Source organism: Theropithecus gelada, chromosome 6 (assembly GCF_003255815.1).
Source record: "Theropithecus gelada isolate Dixy chromosome 6, Tgel_1.0, whole genome shotgun sequence".
NCBI lineage: Eukaryota > Metazoa > Chordata > Mammalia > Primates > Cercopithecidae > Theropithecus > Theropithecus gelada.
Genome location: NC_037673.1, coordinates 35,840,899 through 35,861,589, shown reverse-complemented (window position 1 = coordinate 35,861,589; position 20,691 = coordinate 35,840,899). Strand labels below are relative to the sequence as shown.

At 37.4% G+C, this 20,691-nt stretch overlaps 1 protein-coding gene across 6 annotated transcripts in view; it reads left to right on the top strand.

Annotated features, from left to right (window-relative positions):
* The window catches only part of RANBP3L (RAN binding protein 3 like), a 50,998-nt gene that overhangs the window by 16,998 nt on the left and 13,309 nt on the right, over positions 1 to 20,691 (top strand). For 2 of the 6 annotated variants that reach the window (XM_025388168.1, XM_025388170.1), the window contains exons 2-7: positions 10,876 to 10,934; positions 12,198 to 12,237; positions 13,039 to 13,116; positions 16,944 to 17,015; positions 17,364 to 17,503; positions 20,445 to 20,548. In XM_025388168.1, the coding sequence (XP_025243953.1) occupies positions 10,876 to 10,934; positions 12,198 to 12,237; positions 13,039 to 13,116; positions 16,944 to 17,015; positions 17,364 to 17,503; positions 20,445 to 20,548 (493 nt within the window). Of the gene's footprint in view, positions 1 to 10,875; positions 10,935 to 12,197; positions 12,238 to 13,038; positions 13,117 to 14,239; positions 14,315 to 16,943; positions 17,016 to 17,363; positions 17,504 to 20,444; positions 20,549 to 20,691 lie in introns of all 6 variants that reach the window. The other 4 variants (XM_025388169.1, XM_025388167.1, XM_025388171.1 and 1 more) reach the window with 4 other exon arrangements.

Sequence of the window (20,691 nt, the reverse complement as noted above, 5' to 3'; positions counted from 1 at the left end):
AGGCAGGCACTGTGCTGAATGTTTTACATACATGACCTTGCTGAATCGTTACAACTCTGTAAGGGTAGGTCTAATGATCCCCATTTCATAGGTGAGAAAACCTGGGCTCTTGGGGTCAAATGACGTGCTCCAGCTCACACAGTAACTAGAAGAGACAAAATTTTAATCCAGTCTGTTTTTCTCCAAAGCTCAGGTTTTTAAAACCATACCTCTAGTTCCTAGTAGTCATTCTTTTATTTACCAAATATTAATATATTTAAATATGTCTTATAAAGTATGGCACAAATGTAAATTTTTATATTACACTAGTGCATAAAAGAAGCATCCTTGGTGATCAGCCAGATCTAACTTGTCATAGTACTTCTTAAAGTCATATTCAGTTAAACATTTCAAAAGGCAAGAGAGTAAAGACTAGTCATGACAGGTATATGCATTTCATATAGTAGCTATTATCTTTAAGAAGAGAGAAAAAATAATAATTCAAAGATTAATATTCTGACACTAAAACAATAGTAAAATATAATGGAGCATGCTGTGACAGCCATTGAAAAAGATCTATTAAAAAACAAAGAAAGTCCTTATAAAACCATTCTACTCCCTGATCACCCCCAAATAAATAGCTCACTGCACGTGATGATCATATCTTTGGGGATCAATTACAAAACATTTTCAAAATATACATACAAATTCAGTTTCTTCAGTCATCACTGTATTTGATTGATAGGGTGATTTGCCTGATGTTCTATATGAAACGATTTAATGAAAATTCTGTTTTTAGGACTCTGTGAACTTCTTCATAAAGACATTAATGAAGTAAACAACTTTAAAAAACGAGAATTATTTTTTCAATTGAATTATTGCTGCTGCAGATCCCCAGTTTCTTAAAAGCAAATGAAATTAAGTCACTGGCTATGGCCCACTACCACATGTGGCTGGATTATAAATGAAGCAGCACAGTCTGGAGTTACGTTTGGGGTGAGAAGTACATTCAACACAAGAATTTTCAAGGGTTTGGTTCTACTTTCAGAAGGGTAGTAGGTCTGTGTTTGATACAACCTATGAGTCTTCTTGCCTCTTGTTCACATTATATATTTTCTTATCTCTATGTCTTGGTTTTTCAAAATTGTTCGGTGTCTAGATCTAGACCAATGTACAAATCAGTAGAGGAAACAGTTGAGAGTCTTTGGAACTTAAAATGAATGGTTTCCTTGAAGATTATCAGCATGAGAATCAGATGTATTCAGAAAATGAGATGGATTAGACAAAGCTCTGGGTAATAATGGTTGTAATCGGTCATATTGTCAGAGAGTTTTCTCATCTTCTCCAATTTCTTCTTGTGAAATGATTTCCATTCTGAAAATAACTGCTTTCTTTACCAGCTTGGTATTGATGAGAAAAGAGGAATAACTTTCCTTATTTTTTTTACATGTTGATTCTTTTTTCTCTAGTGTGTGTTTGTCATAAATGAATATAAACTAAGAAATGTTAGATTTCCTAGAGTTGGCAGTTTATAACTTCATTTCTGATAAAAACTTTAAAGCAGTTAAGAACAAGTACAGTTAAAATTGCAGTTAGATCAAAAGGGGTAAGGGTTCCTACTCTTTTACTTCATATACGCTGGTATAAAGATCTGAACACAAAATTGGTTACATCTTCAACAGGTATGATCAGGGCTGCAATCATTTCAGCAGGATCCATTCATCTTGTGTCTCCAGTTGAGTTAGTGCTTTGTGAATCAGCCTGGAAACTTTCTGTATAAGTTGCCTCTCTTTTCCCCAGAGGCCTGGTTATTTTACCCTGAAATTGGTTCTCATGAAAAGAACCAGAGTGTCCCATTACAGTTAATAATGTCAGGCTGTGGCCCTACCACCTCCTTCTGTAAAGACAGACTTTTTAATCTTTTAGTAGATAGTTTATTGCTTATTTCATTAAAAAAATTTTTTTTACAGATTTCCCCCACATATGGCTAGAAATAAGTAGAAACAAGTACAGAATGTCTCATGCTTGTGGTTCCTTTGTGAATTGGCACAGGTTCCTTCTTCTGGGGCTACAATTTGCCCCTTCTGTAAACTATCTTGAAAGACTTCAATATAGGTTTGGTTTTTCATTTGTTCTTTTTTAAAAAATCAAGATTGTGATTCAGACTTTCTGTATCTCCTCTTCCTTGGGTTCCATATAGAGATTGAGATCACCTGCTATGATTTGTCTATTTTTTTTCTACAGATAATGTCAGTTTTTACATTTGAAACTTCAGATGTTTCAAATTCTTCTTGAGGAATTTTAGAGCTATGGCAAATGTTTTTGATGTAGTTTATGCTTCCAGCTTAAATTTTTGCTTTGCAGCAATGAACATTTTAATCAATATTCAGTCATCTCAACCAGTGACATTTTCCAAAAAAATTTGTCCATGTAAAGAAGTTAGATCTTAGGCATATCATTAAAACAGAAAGCGAACTTTTGCATGTGAGAAGAAATCATTAATTGCTTCAAGCAGAATATCCGAATGGCTAATTTTAATATCAATATCAGTATTGATATTTCAATATCCTTTACCACAGAGACTTCTTTGCAAGTACTTAGGGTAGCCCTTGACTTCACCTTACATTGAATTGTAGTAATTATAGTATATGGTTTGGATAGTAATTATTTTCACATTAATTGTGAGCATACTCAGAAGATCCCACAGGTTTAGTCATTACTAGTTAGTAGTCACTACTCTACTACTCTAACTAGTGACTACTAGAGTAGTCCAGGAATCTTTACTGCCATTTTCCTAAATTTGATCTCAGTTGACAGAAATCTGAATGTGCTCTAGAGGACTGCTTATCAATATTAGCTTGTCTACAAATCACCTGGGGATCTTATAAAATGTAGCTTCTGACTTAGTAGGGTAGGGTGGAGACTCAGATTCTGCATTTCTAATGAGCTCCCTGTCAATGCTGCTGGTTCGTCTGGACCACACTTGGAGGAGCAAGGATCTCTAAGACTATTTATGGGCCACATCTGAATTTGGAAACTTCCTGATATCAAAAAATAAAAAGAATAAAAAAGATAAGAGAGAAATGAGAAGCAAGCTAGGGGTAAGCATAAGGTAACGAGTGAAAAGAAAAAGAAAGACTTTTGGGGAAGAATGAGGCATTTCCCCCAGAGCTAACAGAGAGTATATGGTTTGGCTGTGTCCCCACCCAAATCTCCTCTTGAATTGTAGCTCCTATAAATCCCATGTGTTGTTCCCAGTGGGAAATTATTGAATCATGGGGACAGTTTCCTTTGTGAGTTGTTCTTGTGGTAGTGAATAAGTTTCATGAGATCTGGTGGTTTTATAAAGGGAAACCCCATTCGCTTGGCTCTTAATTCTCTCTTGTCTGCCTGCATGTAAGACGTGCTTCTCACCTTCCACCATGATTGTGAAGCCTCCCCAGCCACGTGGAACTGTGAGTCCATTTCTTTACAAATTATCCAGTCTTGGGTGTGTCTTTATCTACAGCATGAGAACAGACTAATATAGTGAGTCCATATCACATAAGACAGCAGAGAAGGAGAGAAGTGAATCTAACTTTTATTCAGTGTCTCCTATGCAGCCTGTATCCTGACATATTGCTACATGTTTATATATGAGTGGATAGATAGATGTCTACATCTGAATATATGGAGAGATGTATGCATACATGGAGGATGGATGAATAGACAGATATAGATATTCTGCTTTGTTTCAAAAGCTTAGAGAAGTTGTAGGTGTTCTTGCATGCATATACTGCTTAAATCCTCATAATAGCTCATATATATACACACACACACACACACACACATATATATATATACAGAAAGAGAGAGAGACGAAAAAGCTGAGGCTCAAGTCCTTTATTTAAAAACACAGCTCTAGGACCATCTAACTTCCAAGCTCTAAAATCCATGCTTTGACAAGCCAGAGAACCAGACACGGTGAAGAATGATGAGAAGACAGGGACATAAGGAAAGTACTGGAGACTGGGGTGAGACAGTGCACAAGGAGCAGAAACTAGAGAAGAGGATGTGGAAGAGACATGTGGAAAGGTCCAGGAAGAAAGGGAGAAGAAAATGCAGGGACTGCCAGGGCTACAGTTCAAGTGGATAATTCCAGTCCTGGTAGCAATTAGAGCTGACCTATTTGGCAGTGCCTGCCCCTCTGCAGGGGTTTGTTGCCACTTTCTTTCCTGCCAAGATTGTTTACACAACCTTTTTTAGCCCTGGCTAGAGTAGTCTGGTTCTATCCAGCATGGAGAATTTGGTTTCTATTGCAGGAAGTCAGGGACCCCGAACAGAGGGACTGGCTGAAGCCATGGCAGAAGAACATAAATTGTGAAGATTTCATGGACACTTATCACTTCATCAATCCATACTCTTGTGATTTCCTATGCCTGTCTTTACTTTAATCTCTTAATCCTGTCATCTTCGTAAGCTGAGGATGAATGTCGCCTCAGGACCCTGTGATGATTGTGTTAACTGCACAAATTGTTGTAGAGCATGTGCATTTGAACAATATGAAATCTGGGCACCTTAAGAACAGGATAACAGCGATTTTCAGGGAACAAGGGAGATAACTTTAAAGTTTGACAGTCTGTGGGCTGGGCAGAACAGAGCCATATTTCTCTTATTACCAAAAACGGGTAAGATAAATATCACTTGGGGAGAAGAATGCATTCCCAGAAGAGGCCTCTGAATGGCTGCTCTGGGGGTGTCTGTCTTATGCAGATGTAAATAGGGCTGAAACACGCCTTAGTCTCCTTCAGTGCCCCCAGGCTTGCTAGGATTAGGAAATTCCAACCTGGCAAATTCTAGTCAGACTGGTTCTCTGCTCTTGAACCTTGTTTATCAACGACAATGCATGCACAGCTGGACATGGAAGTTTATTAGTGATTCTAGTTTCGCCCTGACCTTGTGATCTCACCCTGACCTCCTGCTTTGTGATCTTTCATCACCCTTGAAGCATGTGATCTCTGTGACCCACGCCCTATTCAGACATTCCCTCCCTTTTGACAATTGCTAATAAAAACTTGCTGGTTTTACAGCTCAGGGAGCATCACAGAACCTGCCGATATGTGATGTCTCCCTCAGACACCCAGCTTTAAAATTTCTCTCTTTTGTACTCTTTCCCTTTATTTCTCAGACCAGCCAACACTTAGGGAAATAGAAAACAAACTACATGAAATATCAGGGGCTGAATTTCCCCCATAGGTTTCCACCTCTACTACACTACCAACTGGAAAGAAGAGGTGTACTGAAATCTAGGTCGGGGAAGCTGTGTAGCAGAAACTTGGGGACCTCTAGAAACTGCCTGTCCCCCATGCCCACTGGAGTACAATGGAACCAAAGGTACTCCATTCTCAGCAGCTTACTCTATCTTGACATTTTCTTTTGACTCAGTAGATCCTTTCAAATTCCCACCTCTGAGAGGATCCAGCAACAAAATCCTCCAGTTACTTTCCCAGTTGAAATAGGTTTATTTGTCAGAAACCAGGTGTCATTTAAAGATACGGAAATAAAAGGTAGGGACACCTTATAACCCACCCAAAATTGGGGGGGGGGTATATAGTACATATCAAAATAGAAAAATAAAGTTTATTGTAAACATTGACTGTGATAGTATAATACTTTAAAATCCTGGAGGACAAAGCTATTAAATATATGCATAGTATTCAGTTGAATCCTTTTTTCCCCTATACATACCTATGATACAATTTAATTTTCAAATTAAGCACAGCAAGAGATTAAGAATGATAGTCTAGGACAATTTTAACAATATACTGTAATGTTATGTGAATGTTCTCTCAAAATGTCTGAACTGCAGTTGACCATGTGTAGCTAAAGCCACAGATAACAGCGACAACTGTACTGGATTTTCTTCCTAGTGAATTCCTGTCTACAGACTCAGATGAGTGTTTTGAGTAAAGGTGAAGGCCAAGGACTAAAGCAAATGTCTTTCAAAGGTTTAGATGGCATCATAAAAAGCAGATCTTCAGTTATTCTGTGGAAGTTTTGACTGCTTTCTGAACTCAGTGACTCCATCTTACTCATACCTTTATTTCCACATATGTTAATGTGAAGAACAGTTAAGTTCAAGAAGCAAGGTACTGTATGCTTGCTGGGCAGTATACTTCAATAAGAAGTCTATTTTTGGCAAGCAGCATGGGGCTTGTCTTCTACTTCTGGGAGTCTGACACTATGGTAGAAAAGGGATTATTTTTTAATTTAGTTTTTATATTTTCAAAGTTACATGTGATTTAAGGAATCAAATGGTTTTATGAGGCTTTTCTGGAAAAACAGGAGACTCATCCTTGTCCCCTCCTTTGCTCTCCCTTTTCTTGATCCCCAGAGACAACCATATCCAACTCTCACTACTGTTTCTTTCAGCATTAACCTCCGTATCTCCATATATCACACTATTTCTTTATTTTTATGTTTAGGCTCCATTAGGCTGCAAAGTCAGTTACCACTTATCCTTCTGCCTCCCAGCTTCCAAAATTCTGTTGCTATTATTTCTCTTCATTTTTCCTTGTATTTGTGGTGGCTTCCTCTTCCTCCCCGACACAAAAAAAGCCTTATTATTTTGTGATTTCTGATTTAAGCAGGGAGTTGAAGTTCACGTGTATGGTCAATCAACTTTGACAAAGCTGAAAGTCCTGTTGTTTCATACTGATTTTTCCTTAGCATAGTGCTGGATTATGTCACATATCATACATTTGGGACTAATTTGTGCCAGTAGAGCCATATAGGATAATATATCAGTACGATGCATTGAAGTTAAATCAATGGTTTTGGAGGTAGGAGGCCTAGATTTAATTAAAGGTGTTGCCACTTACTAATGGTATGCATTTAGCGAGGCACTAAACCAAGCCTTAGTTTCCTCATCTGTAAGTGGCAGAAACCATATTTAATCCACAGAATGATTAAAATAATTAATTTAGACCAGATGATGGATAAAAGCACTTGGCCCACAATGTACCCTCCTTGTGGAGCAGAATTACAAGTGAACTGAGATTGAATTAATAGATAGTACTTCGTGTTCTTTCTTATAACAGGTACTCAATACAATATTTGTGAGGTGAATGAATGTCTTCTCTTAATGAAGTATTTCAGAAAAAAACAACATTGAATATTGAGATTCATTAAATGCTACATGAATCTCAAAACAAGCAAAATAGCAAAATTAACCTTTACGTTTTAAAGTCTTTCTAATCCCCTCATTTTCTTTCATTGCCACAGAAGACTGTATTTTAAAGTTTTAATTATTCGATTTCTCTTAAAAAAAAAAGTCATGGATGCACGATTTTAAAGAAAGAAAAGAGCAGCCTCATCAGCTCTTTTCTAGAACTTAGACTAGCCTCTTAGTTAGATTCCTCATTTCCTCTCCCTTAGTCCCTTCCCCCCAATACCCTTTCATCACCGCGGAAGGGGTGATCTTTAAAAGAAAAAATTCCTATCAGAGCAAATCACTCCCCCGCTTAAAATCCCTCTTTGACATCCCATTTTTCTTGGAATAAAAACAGAACTCCCTGGCAGAACCTACAAAGCCTTGCAAAGCTCCAGCCTCATCTCCAGTCCTGTTTTGTAACCCTTGCCCACTGTTTTCTTAGGGTATCAGCTACACTGGTTCCTTTCATTATTGAAATGTGGCAAGCTCCAGCCTTCCTCAGAGACTTTCCTCTTGCTTTTCCCTCTGCTTGGAATGTCCTTCTTCAGTGTTTGCCTGGCTAACTTCTACTCATCCTACAAGTCTGCCTGAATATCACCTCTCCTGGAAACCTTACCCTGACCCCAAAAACTAAGATTCTCTTGTTGGTTACTTGTTGAGAGCCTGGTACTTCCCTTTTATAATGCTTACCCCAGTTGAACTTCAATAATTGTGTAATTAATTACTTAGTTCTGTTTCTCCTCCTCAGTGTAAGCTCTATAAAAGGCAGGGACTACATCTGTTTTCTTTACTGCTTTATCCATGTTAAAGGAAAAAGTTTAGACAAATTAAATTTATTAGAGTTTAATTGAGCAAAGAACAATTTGCGAATCAGGCAGCCCCCAAACCATAATGAGTTGAGAGAGACTCCAGTGCTGCCATGTGGTCAGAAAAAGGAAACAGAAAAAGGAAAGTGACCTGCAGAAAATGGAAGTGAGATACAGAAACAGCTGGATTGGTTACAGCTGGTTTTTGCTTTGCTTTATTTGAAGAGTTGGCCTCTTGTGATTGGCTGAAACCCAGCGATTGGTAGAGGAGTAAGTTCCAGTCTGTTTACACATCCAGTTCACTACGAACAAAGAAATCTTTAGGCAGAATTTATAAGGCGGTAGCTTTAGGCTAAACTTAATTTAACATCCACAATACCATGCAAAATGTCTTGTACATAGTCATTTCTCAATACATATTTGTTGAATAAAAGGATTAATGACTATAGTAGAAAGGAAAAAAGGCTACATTTTAAATATATAATTTTAAGGACCCTGTTTTTATTTTCAGATTCTCCTGCTGGGTTAGGTAAACAAATCTGCTGTAGACCCAATGGCTTGACAAATGCTTACTTTTGACTCAGTCTTTGAAGTTAAGAGAATTGTTTGGGAGAAGGGGAGAGAACCTAGGGGGAAGAAGTATGAAGGTTATCTCTTTGCTAACCAAGTTCTGGGCAGTGTCAAGAAGGGAAGGTGATTGTGCTGCCACTAATGCACCTTCAGTTAGACCATGTGTCCCTAGCTTCCAGCACAGTGCTTGCATAAAAAAGATGCTCAATAAATATGTGTTGAATTAATGGATAAAGGTGGCCTTTTTACTTCGCCATATGCCCACCAAGCTGCAAGTACGCTTTGTGACTTCCTCTTTAATGCTGCCATTGAAGATCACTTTTGCACGTTTTTAGCTGTATGTTTTGACAGAGGGAAAGTCAATATATTATTTGTGTAGGCTCAGATCAAGTCATGCTATTTAGGGATGATTGTCCTAAGCCCAGTTTGGAAGAGCCCCATTTATTATTCTAATTAGTAAATACTCCACTACACATTCACAAAAAGTATTTCTTTTCAAAATCTCTGCAAATCTCACTGCTTAAATCTAATGTAATTTCTGGAAAAGGAGCTCATTTTGAAAAACAACAAAGAATTGAGTTATAGCTTCATATGAATGGCAATGCCAAAATATTAGTGAAGATTTTCTGCTGGGGATCACTTGGCTCCAAGTGAAGACAGCATGGTAAGTGCTTGCATAAAAAAACTAAACAAGGCCGGGCGCGGTGGCTCACGCCTGTAATCCCAGCACTTTGGGAGGCTGAGGCGGGTGGATCACCTGAGGTCAGGAGGTCGAGACCAGTGTGGCCAACATGGTGAAACCTCATCTCTACTAAAAATACAAAAAATTAGCTAGGTATAGTGACACATGCCTGTAATCCCAGCTACTCAGGAGGCTGAGGCAGGAGAATGGCTTCAATCTAGGAAGTGGAGGTTGTAGTGAGCCAAGATTGTGCCATTAGCCATTACACTACAGCCTGGGCAACAAGAGCAAGACTCCATCTCACACACACACACCAAAAAAAAAAACAAAACAAAAAAAACAAAAAACACCCACTAAACAGTTTTATTTCACTGGACTGGGAAGAGGTATGCAAGTTCACATGGCTCTAGGAGATTCACAAAGCGTGTTTACAGACTTTATGACACTCTTAAAAGATTGTGATGAAATGGGGAATCCCTTTCTGGCATTTAAACGCTGTATATGTCTAGTAGTTTCTTGAAATTTGTCAGCTAGAGCTTTATTTATTCAGCTCAGGGATAGCAAATTACCTCAGTGCATGCCAAGACAATACACTGCTAATGGCTGCTATAATGAGAAAAGTTCTGAGGTCTTACTTGGTCTCATCCAGAATGTGTTGTCATCACTTAGCAATGATAGCTATGAGTTTTAGAATGGGGATTGGTGGAATGCCAGATATCCTTTCTTTAAGGCTTTTTTTGTTTGGTTTTGTTAAAATTTAAATCTAAAAGTCTCATTTAATCTTCACATAAACTCTATGAGGTAAGTACTGCTATAATCTCGATTTTTTTTTTCAGATGAGAAACTAAGGTAAAGATACATTGTTTGCCAAAGTATTTAGTCAATTAGTGATGGAACTTATATTTGAACACATGCTTATCCAAACTAACTCCAGAGCCCAGGCTCTTAACTGCCACATAATATTTCTTAAGAATTCTGAAGCATTCATATTTAAAGCTGTTAACACTTATGCATACCCTAGAATGAATTTCTCTCTATTGTCTTATCTAAAATAAGAAAATACAAAATATTAATAAGGCTGGCAAGGTTGAAGACAAACTTTACCTACTTTATAACACTGTGCAATACTAATTTTTTATCTAAATATCAAAAATAAAGTTTGGTGTATGACTACTCTAGTGAAGGAAATATGAATTATTTCTGGATATTTTAAGGTTGTAATGCAATGCATGTATATCATTTATACCTCCACATCTAACCTAAGTGGAAGTACTACTCCTAGATTAGATTTTTCACTCATTGAAACTTTTTATTCTTAAAGTAATGGTGTTAATCACCATGCCCTGATGAGATTCTAAAGGTACATAATTATATTTTGCTTTCCTTAAACACTTAAAGCATGTTCTTTTAATGGGATTACCTATTTATGGAAAGATACTGCTATCATTTCCCCCAAGTGTTTATTTCTGTAATTAACTGTTAAATTATTTATAAATGTGCAATTTATAGTATCCACATAAAGTAGCTTGGCTTTTACCCAAATGCAGAGAAAACAAAAAACAAAAAAAAGTCTTCAAATATTTTTAGATGGTGTAAGAAATGTCAGAGCATGCTTTGATTTATTGCCTGTTTTTTTTTTTTCATAGAAAAATCTGTCATTGCTCAACCAATATTTGTTTTTGAAAAGGGAGAACATACTTTTAAGGTAAGATTGTCTATTTCTTTGTTTAATTTTACTTTGACAAAGATAATTATATTTCAGGAAGCTAGTTATCCTGAAAGATATCACTGCTGCTTAGGTTTATGCTGTTCTTTACCAGCAGAGTAGTGCCTCCAGATTATTGATATAGTCAGGATTTACAAACATCAGTTTGGCTGGAATGCGAAGCCAGAGACCTTGTCTTGGAGCTATGGATAACATACTGTTTCATTATAGTAATATCTTTATTTGGAGTAACTTGAAAACGGGCGGAGTTGAAAGAGATTAGGAGGGCTATAGCTCCTCATATGAGTCCTCACCACTGACCTAGCCTAAAATCAGGTAAAAAAATAAATTCTAAACTACGATATTTGATTTTAAAGGGACCTTTTGAACTCTGCCTGTTTTTTTGGCATCATACTAAAATCATCCGTTTTGAAAGACCAACAGTAAGATTAGTTGCTGGGCGTGATGGCTTGCGCCTGTTATCCCTGCACACTGCTAGGTCACAGTGGGAGGACTGTTTGAAGCCTGTGGTTTGAGGTCAGCCTGATCAATAAAGCAATACCTCATCTCTACAAAAAAAAATAAAAAGAAATTAGTCAGGCATGGTGACATGTGCCTGTAGTAAGTCCTAGCTACTTGGGAGCCTGAGACTAGAGGATAGCTTGAGCCTAGGAGTTAGAGGTTGCAGTGAGCTATGATTGCACTGCTGGCACTGAAGCCTGGGTGACAGAACAAGACCTCATCTCTAAACAAACAAAAAGCCCCACTAGATTCTCACTTTACCTTATTTCTTGGTATTCATTCTTATCCATGCAGGTAATTTAACCTACTACTCACAAAAACACTAAACGTAAGAAACACTCAACCTCCAAGCCCTTGTTTAAAAAACATTCCTGGGCCCCACCCAAGAACAACCACTTCAGAATCTTGAGAATAGGTGCCTCAAAATCTACATTTTTAAACGAACTTTCACAAGTGAATCTGCAGTCATTGAACTATAAAACTACTGGACTAGACTTTTGGTTTTTCTTGACTATGTGCCTAACAAATGAAGGTGAACTGCTTTGTCCTGGCCAGGCTAATTAGCCCTGGCTTCCGAGAATTCTGTAAAGTGGCAGGGTGGAAATCTGATGTAGTAGGTTGGTGCAAAACTAATTGCGATTTTTGCCATTACTTTTAATTGCCAAAACTGCACTAACTTTTGCACCAACATAATACAAAGGCAAATACTCAGCTCTCCTCAGTGGTTTTGTTTCCTTTCAGAGACCTGCAGAAGACACCCTGTATGAAGTAGCAGAACCAGGTAATGATTTTCATCCTGTATTCCAAAATCAATCTTCATACAAACAAAATTAGCAGACACAAGTATTTTGGCATGTGGCACAGACTGTGTGAAAGTTAATGTTTTTTCTTTTTTTTTTTTTTTGAGACGGAGTCTCGCTCTGTCACCCGGGCTGGAGTGCAGTGGCCAGATCTCAGCTCACTGCAAATGCCGGGTTTACGCCATTCTCCTGCCTCAGTCTCCTGAGTAGCTGGGACTACAGGCGCCCGCCACCTTGCCCGGCTAGTTTTTTGTATTTTTTAGTAGAGACGGGGTTTCACGGTGTTAGCCAGGACGGTCTCGATCTCCTGACCTCGTGATCCGCCCGTCTCGGCCTCCCAAAGTGCTGGGATTACAGGCTTGAGCCACCGTGCCCGGCCTGCTTTTTCTTTTTTTTAAATATGCCAGTAGATTCACTTTTGTTTTGAAATATGATGTATAGGTCCCTGAGAACACTGATGCTAGTGACTAAAATTCACTGTGCTCCACTCCCTGCCCCTCAGCCTATCAAAAACATTCTCTGTAGACCTCAAAATGCATATACAAATTATTGCTGACACCAGTCATTTCTAATTGTTTCATACTAGCATGATATGCCTATAGGTTTATAATCAATCAGCAACCTATTAACCCCAATATTTAAAATAGTGATTTAAGGGTTAATGTGTTATCAAATGATGATCTGTGTAGACAAAAGAAAATTCTGTTTATCCTACCCTATCATGAGTTGAGGATACTTTGTTATTGCAAGTAATTTTAGCCTTCCCATTGCTTTTCTTGCAGAATGTAATGGTTTTTCAAGAAAGCGTGTACGGTCTTCATCTTTTACTTTTCATATTACAGATTCTCAGTCCCAGGGAGGTATGTATAGCCTTGACTGTTGACTATTCACTGTTATGTTTATTCTGAATGCAAAATTACTGAGAAACTTTTCAAAAGAGTAATGTTAAAAGCTTATCAACTGAATAGTGTTTATAATATATTGTTATGTGAAAACAACAAGCTATATAATGGTACAGTGAGTCAGTATTTAAACATTCCATTTATCAGCATTGGAAAAAATACCAAAAGGACATAAGCCACAATGATAGCAGTGGTTATCTTAAGTAGAGGACTTGCAGGTGATTTGGTCTCCTCCCCATCTCCCATGCCTTTGTATTTTGCTATGTTTCCAAAGTTTCTGCATTGAGCATGTATTAGCTTTGTAAGTAGGGGAAAAGGCCATTTTTAAAGTAACCATTGGCTGGGTGCGGTGGCTCACATGTGCAATCCCAGCACTTTTGAAGGCCGAGATGGGCAGATCACGAGGTCTGGAGTTTGAGACCAGCCTGGCCAACACAGTGAAACCCTGTCTCTACTAAAAATACAAAAAAAAAAATTAGCTGGGCGTGGTGGCAGGTGCCTGTAGTCCCAGCTACTTGGGACAATCTCTTGAACCTGGGAGGTGGAGGTTGCAGTGAGCCGAGATTGTGCCACAGCACTCCAGGTGGGTTGACAGCATGAGACTCCCTCTAAAAAAAAAAAAAGAAAAAAGAAAGCAACCACCTATTTAAATAAATGGATGCCTACCCTTTGAAAATAATTTTATCATACACTGTGTTCCGAGTAAATCAGTAACTTAGTTTGCTTCTCTTCTATGCTGAAAGCACTCCAGTGATTCCTTTTATAATGAGCTCCATGTCTTCCGCCTTGTAATACAGCATCTATGTGTATATTTCTCCCCCACTGTGAGTTCCTTGAGGTCATCTTCATGGTTGATAGTGTCTTACATATGGTGACCATAAAATAAATATTTACTGTTGAATGGAATTGAATGGAAATTAATTTATCATCCTCATCAGATGTACTCCTTATTTACATTAATAAAAATAAAGACTTTTCTAAATTAGTGATACAGAAATTTTTCCAAAACAGCAAAACTCCAAATGAAAACAAAACAAAAAACCCACTTTCTAAGTGACTTTAGTTTGCAATCTGCTTTTAGTGTCAACCTTGTCTCAGAAACAAATGAGATCTTCATCCGTCACTAACCTCCCAACCTTCCCCCATTCTGGGTCAGGTAATAAAGAGTTTCTAGAACTTCAAGCCTGACACTCTGACTTTTCAAAATCATTCTTATTAATGATGACTTTTCTTTCTTAGCTACTATCATAAAATGCTGACACCTTAGAAATAGATCACAAAGTATGCATCGAAGAATACCTTATGAATTCTAACTTCACAAATTCTGAGTACATGTTTTTACCTTGGGTAGAAAGTTTGAACTTAATTTTTTTTACGATTTCACATTTATAACAGCATTATTTTATTTAAGGCAGCCCTATAAAAGTAAAAACAATTTGCATTATTTTACTTATTGTTCATCTACATAGTTTATAATGTGTAGTATTTAAAACATGCAATTATGCTTTAAATTCATATTTTAAGTTTAGCATATAAATCCACTAAAATTTCCACTAATTAAAACATTACTCCTCTTTACTTGAAATTTATAATGTTTTGCTTAGTAAAACTATTTTATCATAATAAAATATTTGAAATGGCATTTTCTCCACATTAAAATGATCTCTATTCTCATGTTTTCATTTCTATTAAACAATCAATTGCCAAGTTAAGTTTGCCACTAAGAAAGAAAAAGTACAAACTACTCACTTCACTTGAATTGATCCCCCTCTACCCAGGAACTACAGAGTTTTTTCTTTTTTCCTTTTTTTTTTTTTTTTTTTTGAGACAGAGTCTGGCTCTGTCACCCAGGATGGAGTGCAATGGCACGGTCTCGGCTCACTGCAACCTCCGCCTCCCAGGTTCAAGCAATTCTCCTACCTCAGCCTCCTGAGTAGCTGGGACTACAGGTGCACGTCACCATGCCCAGCTAATTTTTATATTTTTAGTAGAGATGGGGTTTCACCATTTTGGCCAGGATCGTTTCGATTTCTTGACCTCGTGATCCACCTACCTCGGCTCCCAAAGTGCTGGGATTACAGGCCTGAGTCACCCACGCCCGGCCTGAACTACAGAGTTTTTCAATGAATAAATCTATATTCTTAGTAATAACTGCAGGCATGACTGAGCAACAGTCATGTACCTTTCAGATGCAGAAGAGACACTTTTTAGTGTCTCTAACCCTTCTAACCTGACTGACAAGCTCAGACATTAAGATAAATAGAGATCCTGGCCGGGTGTGGTGGCTCATGCCTATAATATCAGCACTTTGACAGGCCAAGGCAGGCAGATCGCTGCAGGCCAGGAGTTCGAAACCAGCCTGGCAAACATGGCGAAACCTGGTCTCTACTAAAAATACAAAAATTAGCCGGGCATGGTGTTGCATGCCTGTAGTTCCAGCTACTTGGGGGGTTGAGGCAAGAGAATTGCTTGAACCCAGGAGGCAGAGGTTGCAGTGAGCCAAGGTCATACCACTGCACTCCAGCCTGGATGACAGACAGAGACTCTATCTCAAAGAAAAAAAAAAAAAGAGAGAGAAATAGAGATCCTAATCCCAGAGGCAAAGGTATTCTGTTTTATTGTATTTACACATAAAACAAAGGAATGGCTTTAAGTTATCTACGCACCTGCTTTAATTCATTTTTTACTGGACACACACAAAGGAAAGCATCACTCTGTTTTATCTTGTGCAGAAAGTTAGTGGTGTTCAGCAGGAGAAAAATATGGCTCATTTTTTGTTCATGTTCAGTAATAAAAGATAATAAAAAACATTAAATTGAACTCTGAAGTAAAGAAGGGATTCTACCCCAACATTTGTTATAACACCTTAAAGAATACTTTGAAGAAGCAATTATTCTTTTCTCATCTTCATTAATTAAATGCCAAAGGTTGCTGTTTCTGCAATTTGCAATCGAGGAGATCCCTTTAAAATGTATAGAAATTCTATACTTGGAGCCATCACCACAGTCTTACCCCACCAACATGCTTGTAGAAAAATAACCTAGCACATTTGTCATCTTTACTTCTTTTTTCAGGTATACTCATTAAAAAGTAAGGGAGTGTGGGCAAACTTTGGTAACAGTTTTATAATATTCTATAATAGCTATATATTAATGCTGAAGGGCTCATTACCAACTCAGATTTTATAGTCGTAGAATTTCTGACAGTACACTATTTAAAGATCTAAAAAAGGCTGCCTTTTCTCTAGTCACTTAATTTTCACTTAGATTTCTGAAAGTAAACAGAACTATGTAGCGGGACGCATCTGGCAATCCACCCCCCAGCATTTTTTTCCTTTGAGATGGAGTCTCGCTCCCATCACACAGGCTGGAGTACGATTTCCGCTCACTGCAACCTCCACCTTCTGGTTTCCAGTGATTCTCTTTCCTCAGCCTCACGAGTAGCTGGGATTACAGGCACTTGCCACCATGCCTGGCTAATTTTTTTTGTATTTTTAGTAGAGACTGGGTTTTGCCATGTTGGCCAGGCTGGTCTCAAACTCCTGACCTCAGGTGATTCACCCGCCTTGGCCTCCCAAAGTGCTAGGATTACAGGTGTGAGCCACCGCGTCTGGCCGGCAATCCCATTTTTAGCAGAGCCAGTGCTCCAGAGAGCACTACCTAGTACTCTGTTAGTGCCAATTGCGACATCTGCTGGTGAGTTCAGAACGGGGTTGTTAAGCCCCAAATAGTGTAGAATCTGACACTCTTCTGTATTAAAAATTTTTTTAACATTTTTTCTTACAGTGAGGAAAAACAATATTTTTATGATATCAACTCTTGTGCAAAGTAATGTTGATATAAAGAGTGCTGAACAAGGTATGTAGCTTCTATTTCAAGAACCTCAGAAATTGTATATTTTACCACCTATATTTTCATCTCCCTATATGTGCGTGTGTTGGGGGCATGGAGTTAGGTCAGAGTGACAAAACATGAAGAAATAATGCAAGTAAGCCAGGTTTCATGATCAAAATGAACAGTTATTGGGCAAAAGCTAGGCAAGGTGTGAGTGCTGGGGAACTCAATGCTTATTTTGACTTTGATTAATTAACACTAGTCCCTCATTTAAACATGACTTTAGAAAATAAGAATTATATTAGTTAAAAATAGGGAGTAAAGGAATATTGCACTAAAAATATATTTATCTTTTAATTCTATTCTTTTAAGGTCCTGTGAAACATTCTAAGCATGTTATTAGACCTGCTATTTTGCAGCTACCTCAAGCTCAAAGTTATGCAAAAGTAAGAAAAACATTTGGACACAAGGCACTGGAATCCTGCAAGATTAAAGAAAAAACAAATAATAAGGTGAGAAAGCCCAGGATAACAGGACTGATCTCAACCCTTCATCCTTCCTTTTGTAGGTTGTTTGGGGCCTCCATATCCAGAAATAGGAGTTGCCTGAGCTTTGTTTTGTTGCTGGGCTAGATAGCATAAAGCCCTTGGTAACCTTTTTAAAGTTGTACTCTTACTTTACATTGGAGAGTTGTAGTCTCACAAATCTATGGTCTCTCTAAAGTTATAAAGCTGAGTACTGGGCAGTAGAAATCTGGGGGTCTTGTGCCATAGCAATGACCCTATGTGAGAATGGGGACAGCAATGAGGTAGCCAGGGGCCATAGTCAGTAGTCAAAAAAGAGACATGGATTTTCTCTACATCGTCAACTGGTCAACATCACAGTGTATCTTTGCCAGTTTAGGTCATACCAGGGGTTCACTTCAGAGCCATATTCCAGTATAACAGGAGCAGAGAACTCCCTATACAGTGCAATTGGAAGGGTCTGGGAAGCCTCCAGAGACAGATAAGAATTCTAACTTCCTACTATGTAGTGTCTGAATCACTCTTTGTAGGCCTTTCTAAAGAGACAGTAACTTACACAAGCCATGCAGATACGGGTTTGGGGATATATTCAATTGCTGTAATGCTACCCCTGTCTTCCAGCAGAAGCAGACACAGGAGGAACAGGACTCAAGATAGGCAGGTTGGAATTTGACAGTTATTCCATCTTAGCTATTTGTTTCCAGCTGAACTACTGAGGATTGGTCACATAGTTTCGCTTTGTTTTGTTTTCCCTTAGTGCACATAAGGACAGAAACATTCAAGTGTAAAAAAATACCAGCTTGGTACTAATCTTGCCTCTGCCACTATCTTTGTTTAGCTAAACAAAGCACCCATTCAACATCTTTTTTTATCAGCAAAGTAAGGGACTTGAACTTGGTCAGCATTTACCAATATTTTTATATTTCTAAACCCTTTACTTTGTAAGATATGATTTGGAGAGATCCATTATGAACTTAAAAAATCATTTCATCCTTTATGCATGCTATATAATAATTTTTAAGTAAAATATTTCTTCAATTTTAGATAAGTATATTACTGTTTTCATTTAAATATAATGTAATAATTATCACCAAGTTACATAATTCCTTACTTTTATTTAAGAAGTCATATGGCCGGGCATGGTGGCTCATGCTTTTAATCCTAGCACTTCGGGAGGCCGAGATGAATGGATCTCTTGAGCTAAAACGTTCCAGACAAGGCTGGGCAACATAGTAAAGCACTGTCTTTACAAGAAATATAAAAATTAGCTGGGCATGGTGGCATGCGCTTGTAGTCCTAGCTTGAGCCCGGGAGGCAGAGGTTGCAGTGAACCGAGATGGTACCAGTTTGGGTGACAGAGCCAGACTGTCTCAAAAAAGAAAAGAAAAAAAAGAGTGATGCATGGTGTTTAACTTGTTTTAAATTATGTAATAGGAAGTATAATGTGTTGACTAATTTCTAAAAAGTTATATTGCATTTTAAAATGGCATGCACTATAAATACACAGCAAGATTTTAATTACACGCTATGACATCAAAAGTACATCAATATTTCTTTCTTGGCAGGATTTTTGTAAACACTGCATTGCATATTTTTAAAATAAAATTTATTAATATATTTCTTCCATTTTTTTTTCCTAAATGATCCAAGTATAAGAGAAAATTTCAAGCTATTGTTTATATTTATTTTTGAGAAAATTATAAGGTCTAGTGAATAAACCTTATTTCCAGTTATTGAAAATCCTTACTGTATATGCCCATCATTAAACAGAAAATTTAATGCCCATCATTAAATTTTCCATTTAGTGATCTTTGAAGATCCAGAGACACACTGTATATAAGATCCTATGTAAGAATTTTGACCAAATGAATGTAATTTAAGATTTGGTGAAAACTCTCTAGGTGGATTTTGTAGAACCATTATCTTTATATTTCTTATTAACTTGTATATCAAAATCAGATAAATTATTTTCATCCTATCATTAATCAATGGTTACTTAATATGTATAGATTAAACAATATATGCCTAAATAACTATTTTAACCAACATAGGAGTGAAAGCTACCATTTCGACTGAGGGCTACATCATCTGAGTGACTAGGTCATGAGCATGTACTTTGATCTTTGCTAACCATGGCACATGCTCTCTTGATACATATTTGTCAGTTCTCAAATTCTTGTTAAAAAAGAAAAAGTATTCAAAATTATTTTTATTGATTGAAATAAAAATTTAAGTGGAAACATATCCCATCTGGCTTTAAAAGATATGAACGACCTGAAACATCTTTGCAAATCCCTGGTCGAGGAAGGAAGGTGTCCACAATACATTGTAAATACTAGACCAGATAATTTATAGGGTTCCTTCCAATTCTAAATTTCCTCACTCTTACATTTATATATTAATTCAGGTATTGTGCATACACATATGTACATAAGGCAAAGTAACTGGGTAAGTTACCAGTTGAAAATTTCAAGATAAAGAGATGAGTGGGGTTTTCTCTTACACTGGGTGACTAGGATGGTGACATTTTTGGGTGTTACCAAGGATTACATAGTCCTGAAAGTGAGCTTTACTAATCCAGAAATGAGAATTAACCCAATTTGACTAAAATGGCAAAAATAACAAAACACAGTGGGATTTCTGAATATTATGATATTCCGGTATTAGACAGATCTCCATTGTATGTAAGTGACCTGGACAAGTTATTTAAGTTCTTTGTGTCAGTTTACTCACCTGTAAAATGTGGATAATAGAAGTACAAAGTGTATAGAGTTGTAAGGAGTAAATGAGATAGTACATAAAATGCTTAGGGCAGTACTTAAACATAGTAAGTTTTCAATATGTTTAACTATAACTATTGTTTCCTTGTCTGATGGTCCTATAGTAAGGTAGTCTTTATAAACTTTTTGATGTATTTCTTTACTTTCAGATTTCTGAGGGAAATTCCTATTTGTCAAGTGAAAATTTATCAAGTGCCAGAATTTCAGTCCAGCTGTCTACTAACCAGCACTTTTTAGGTGCAACATCAGTAGGGTAAGTTAATAATGAGAAAACAGAAGGGTCGTCCTTTCATTCTTGCATTTTTTTATTATTATAACCAATCATGGAAAATAATTTTCTGACCTTGTATGGATAAACTGCCAAGATTCCCATTTGAAAGGAGATTTTATAGGAAC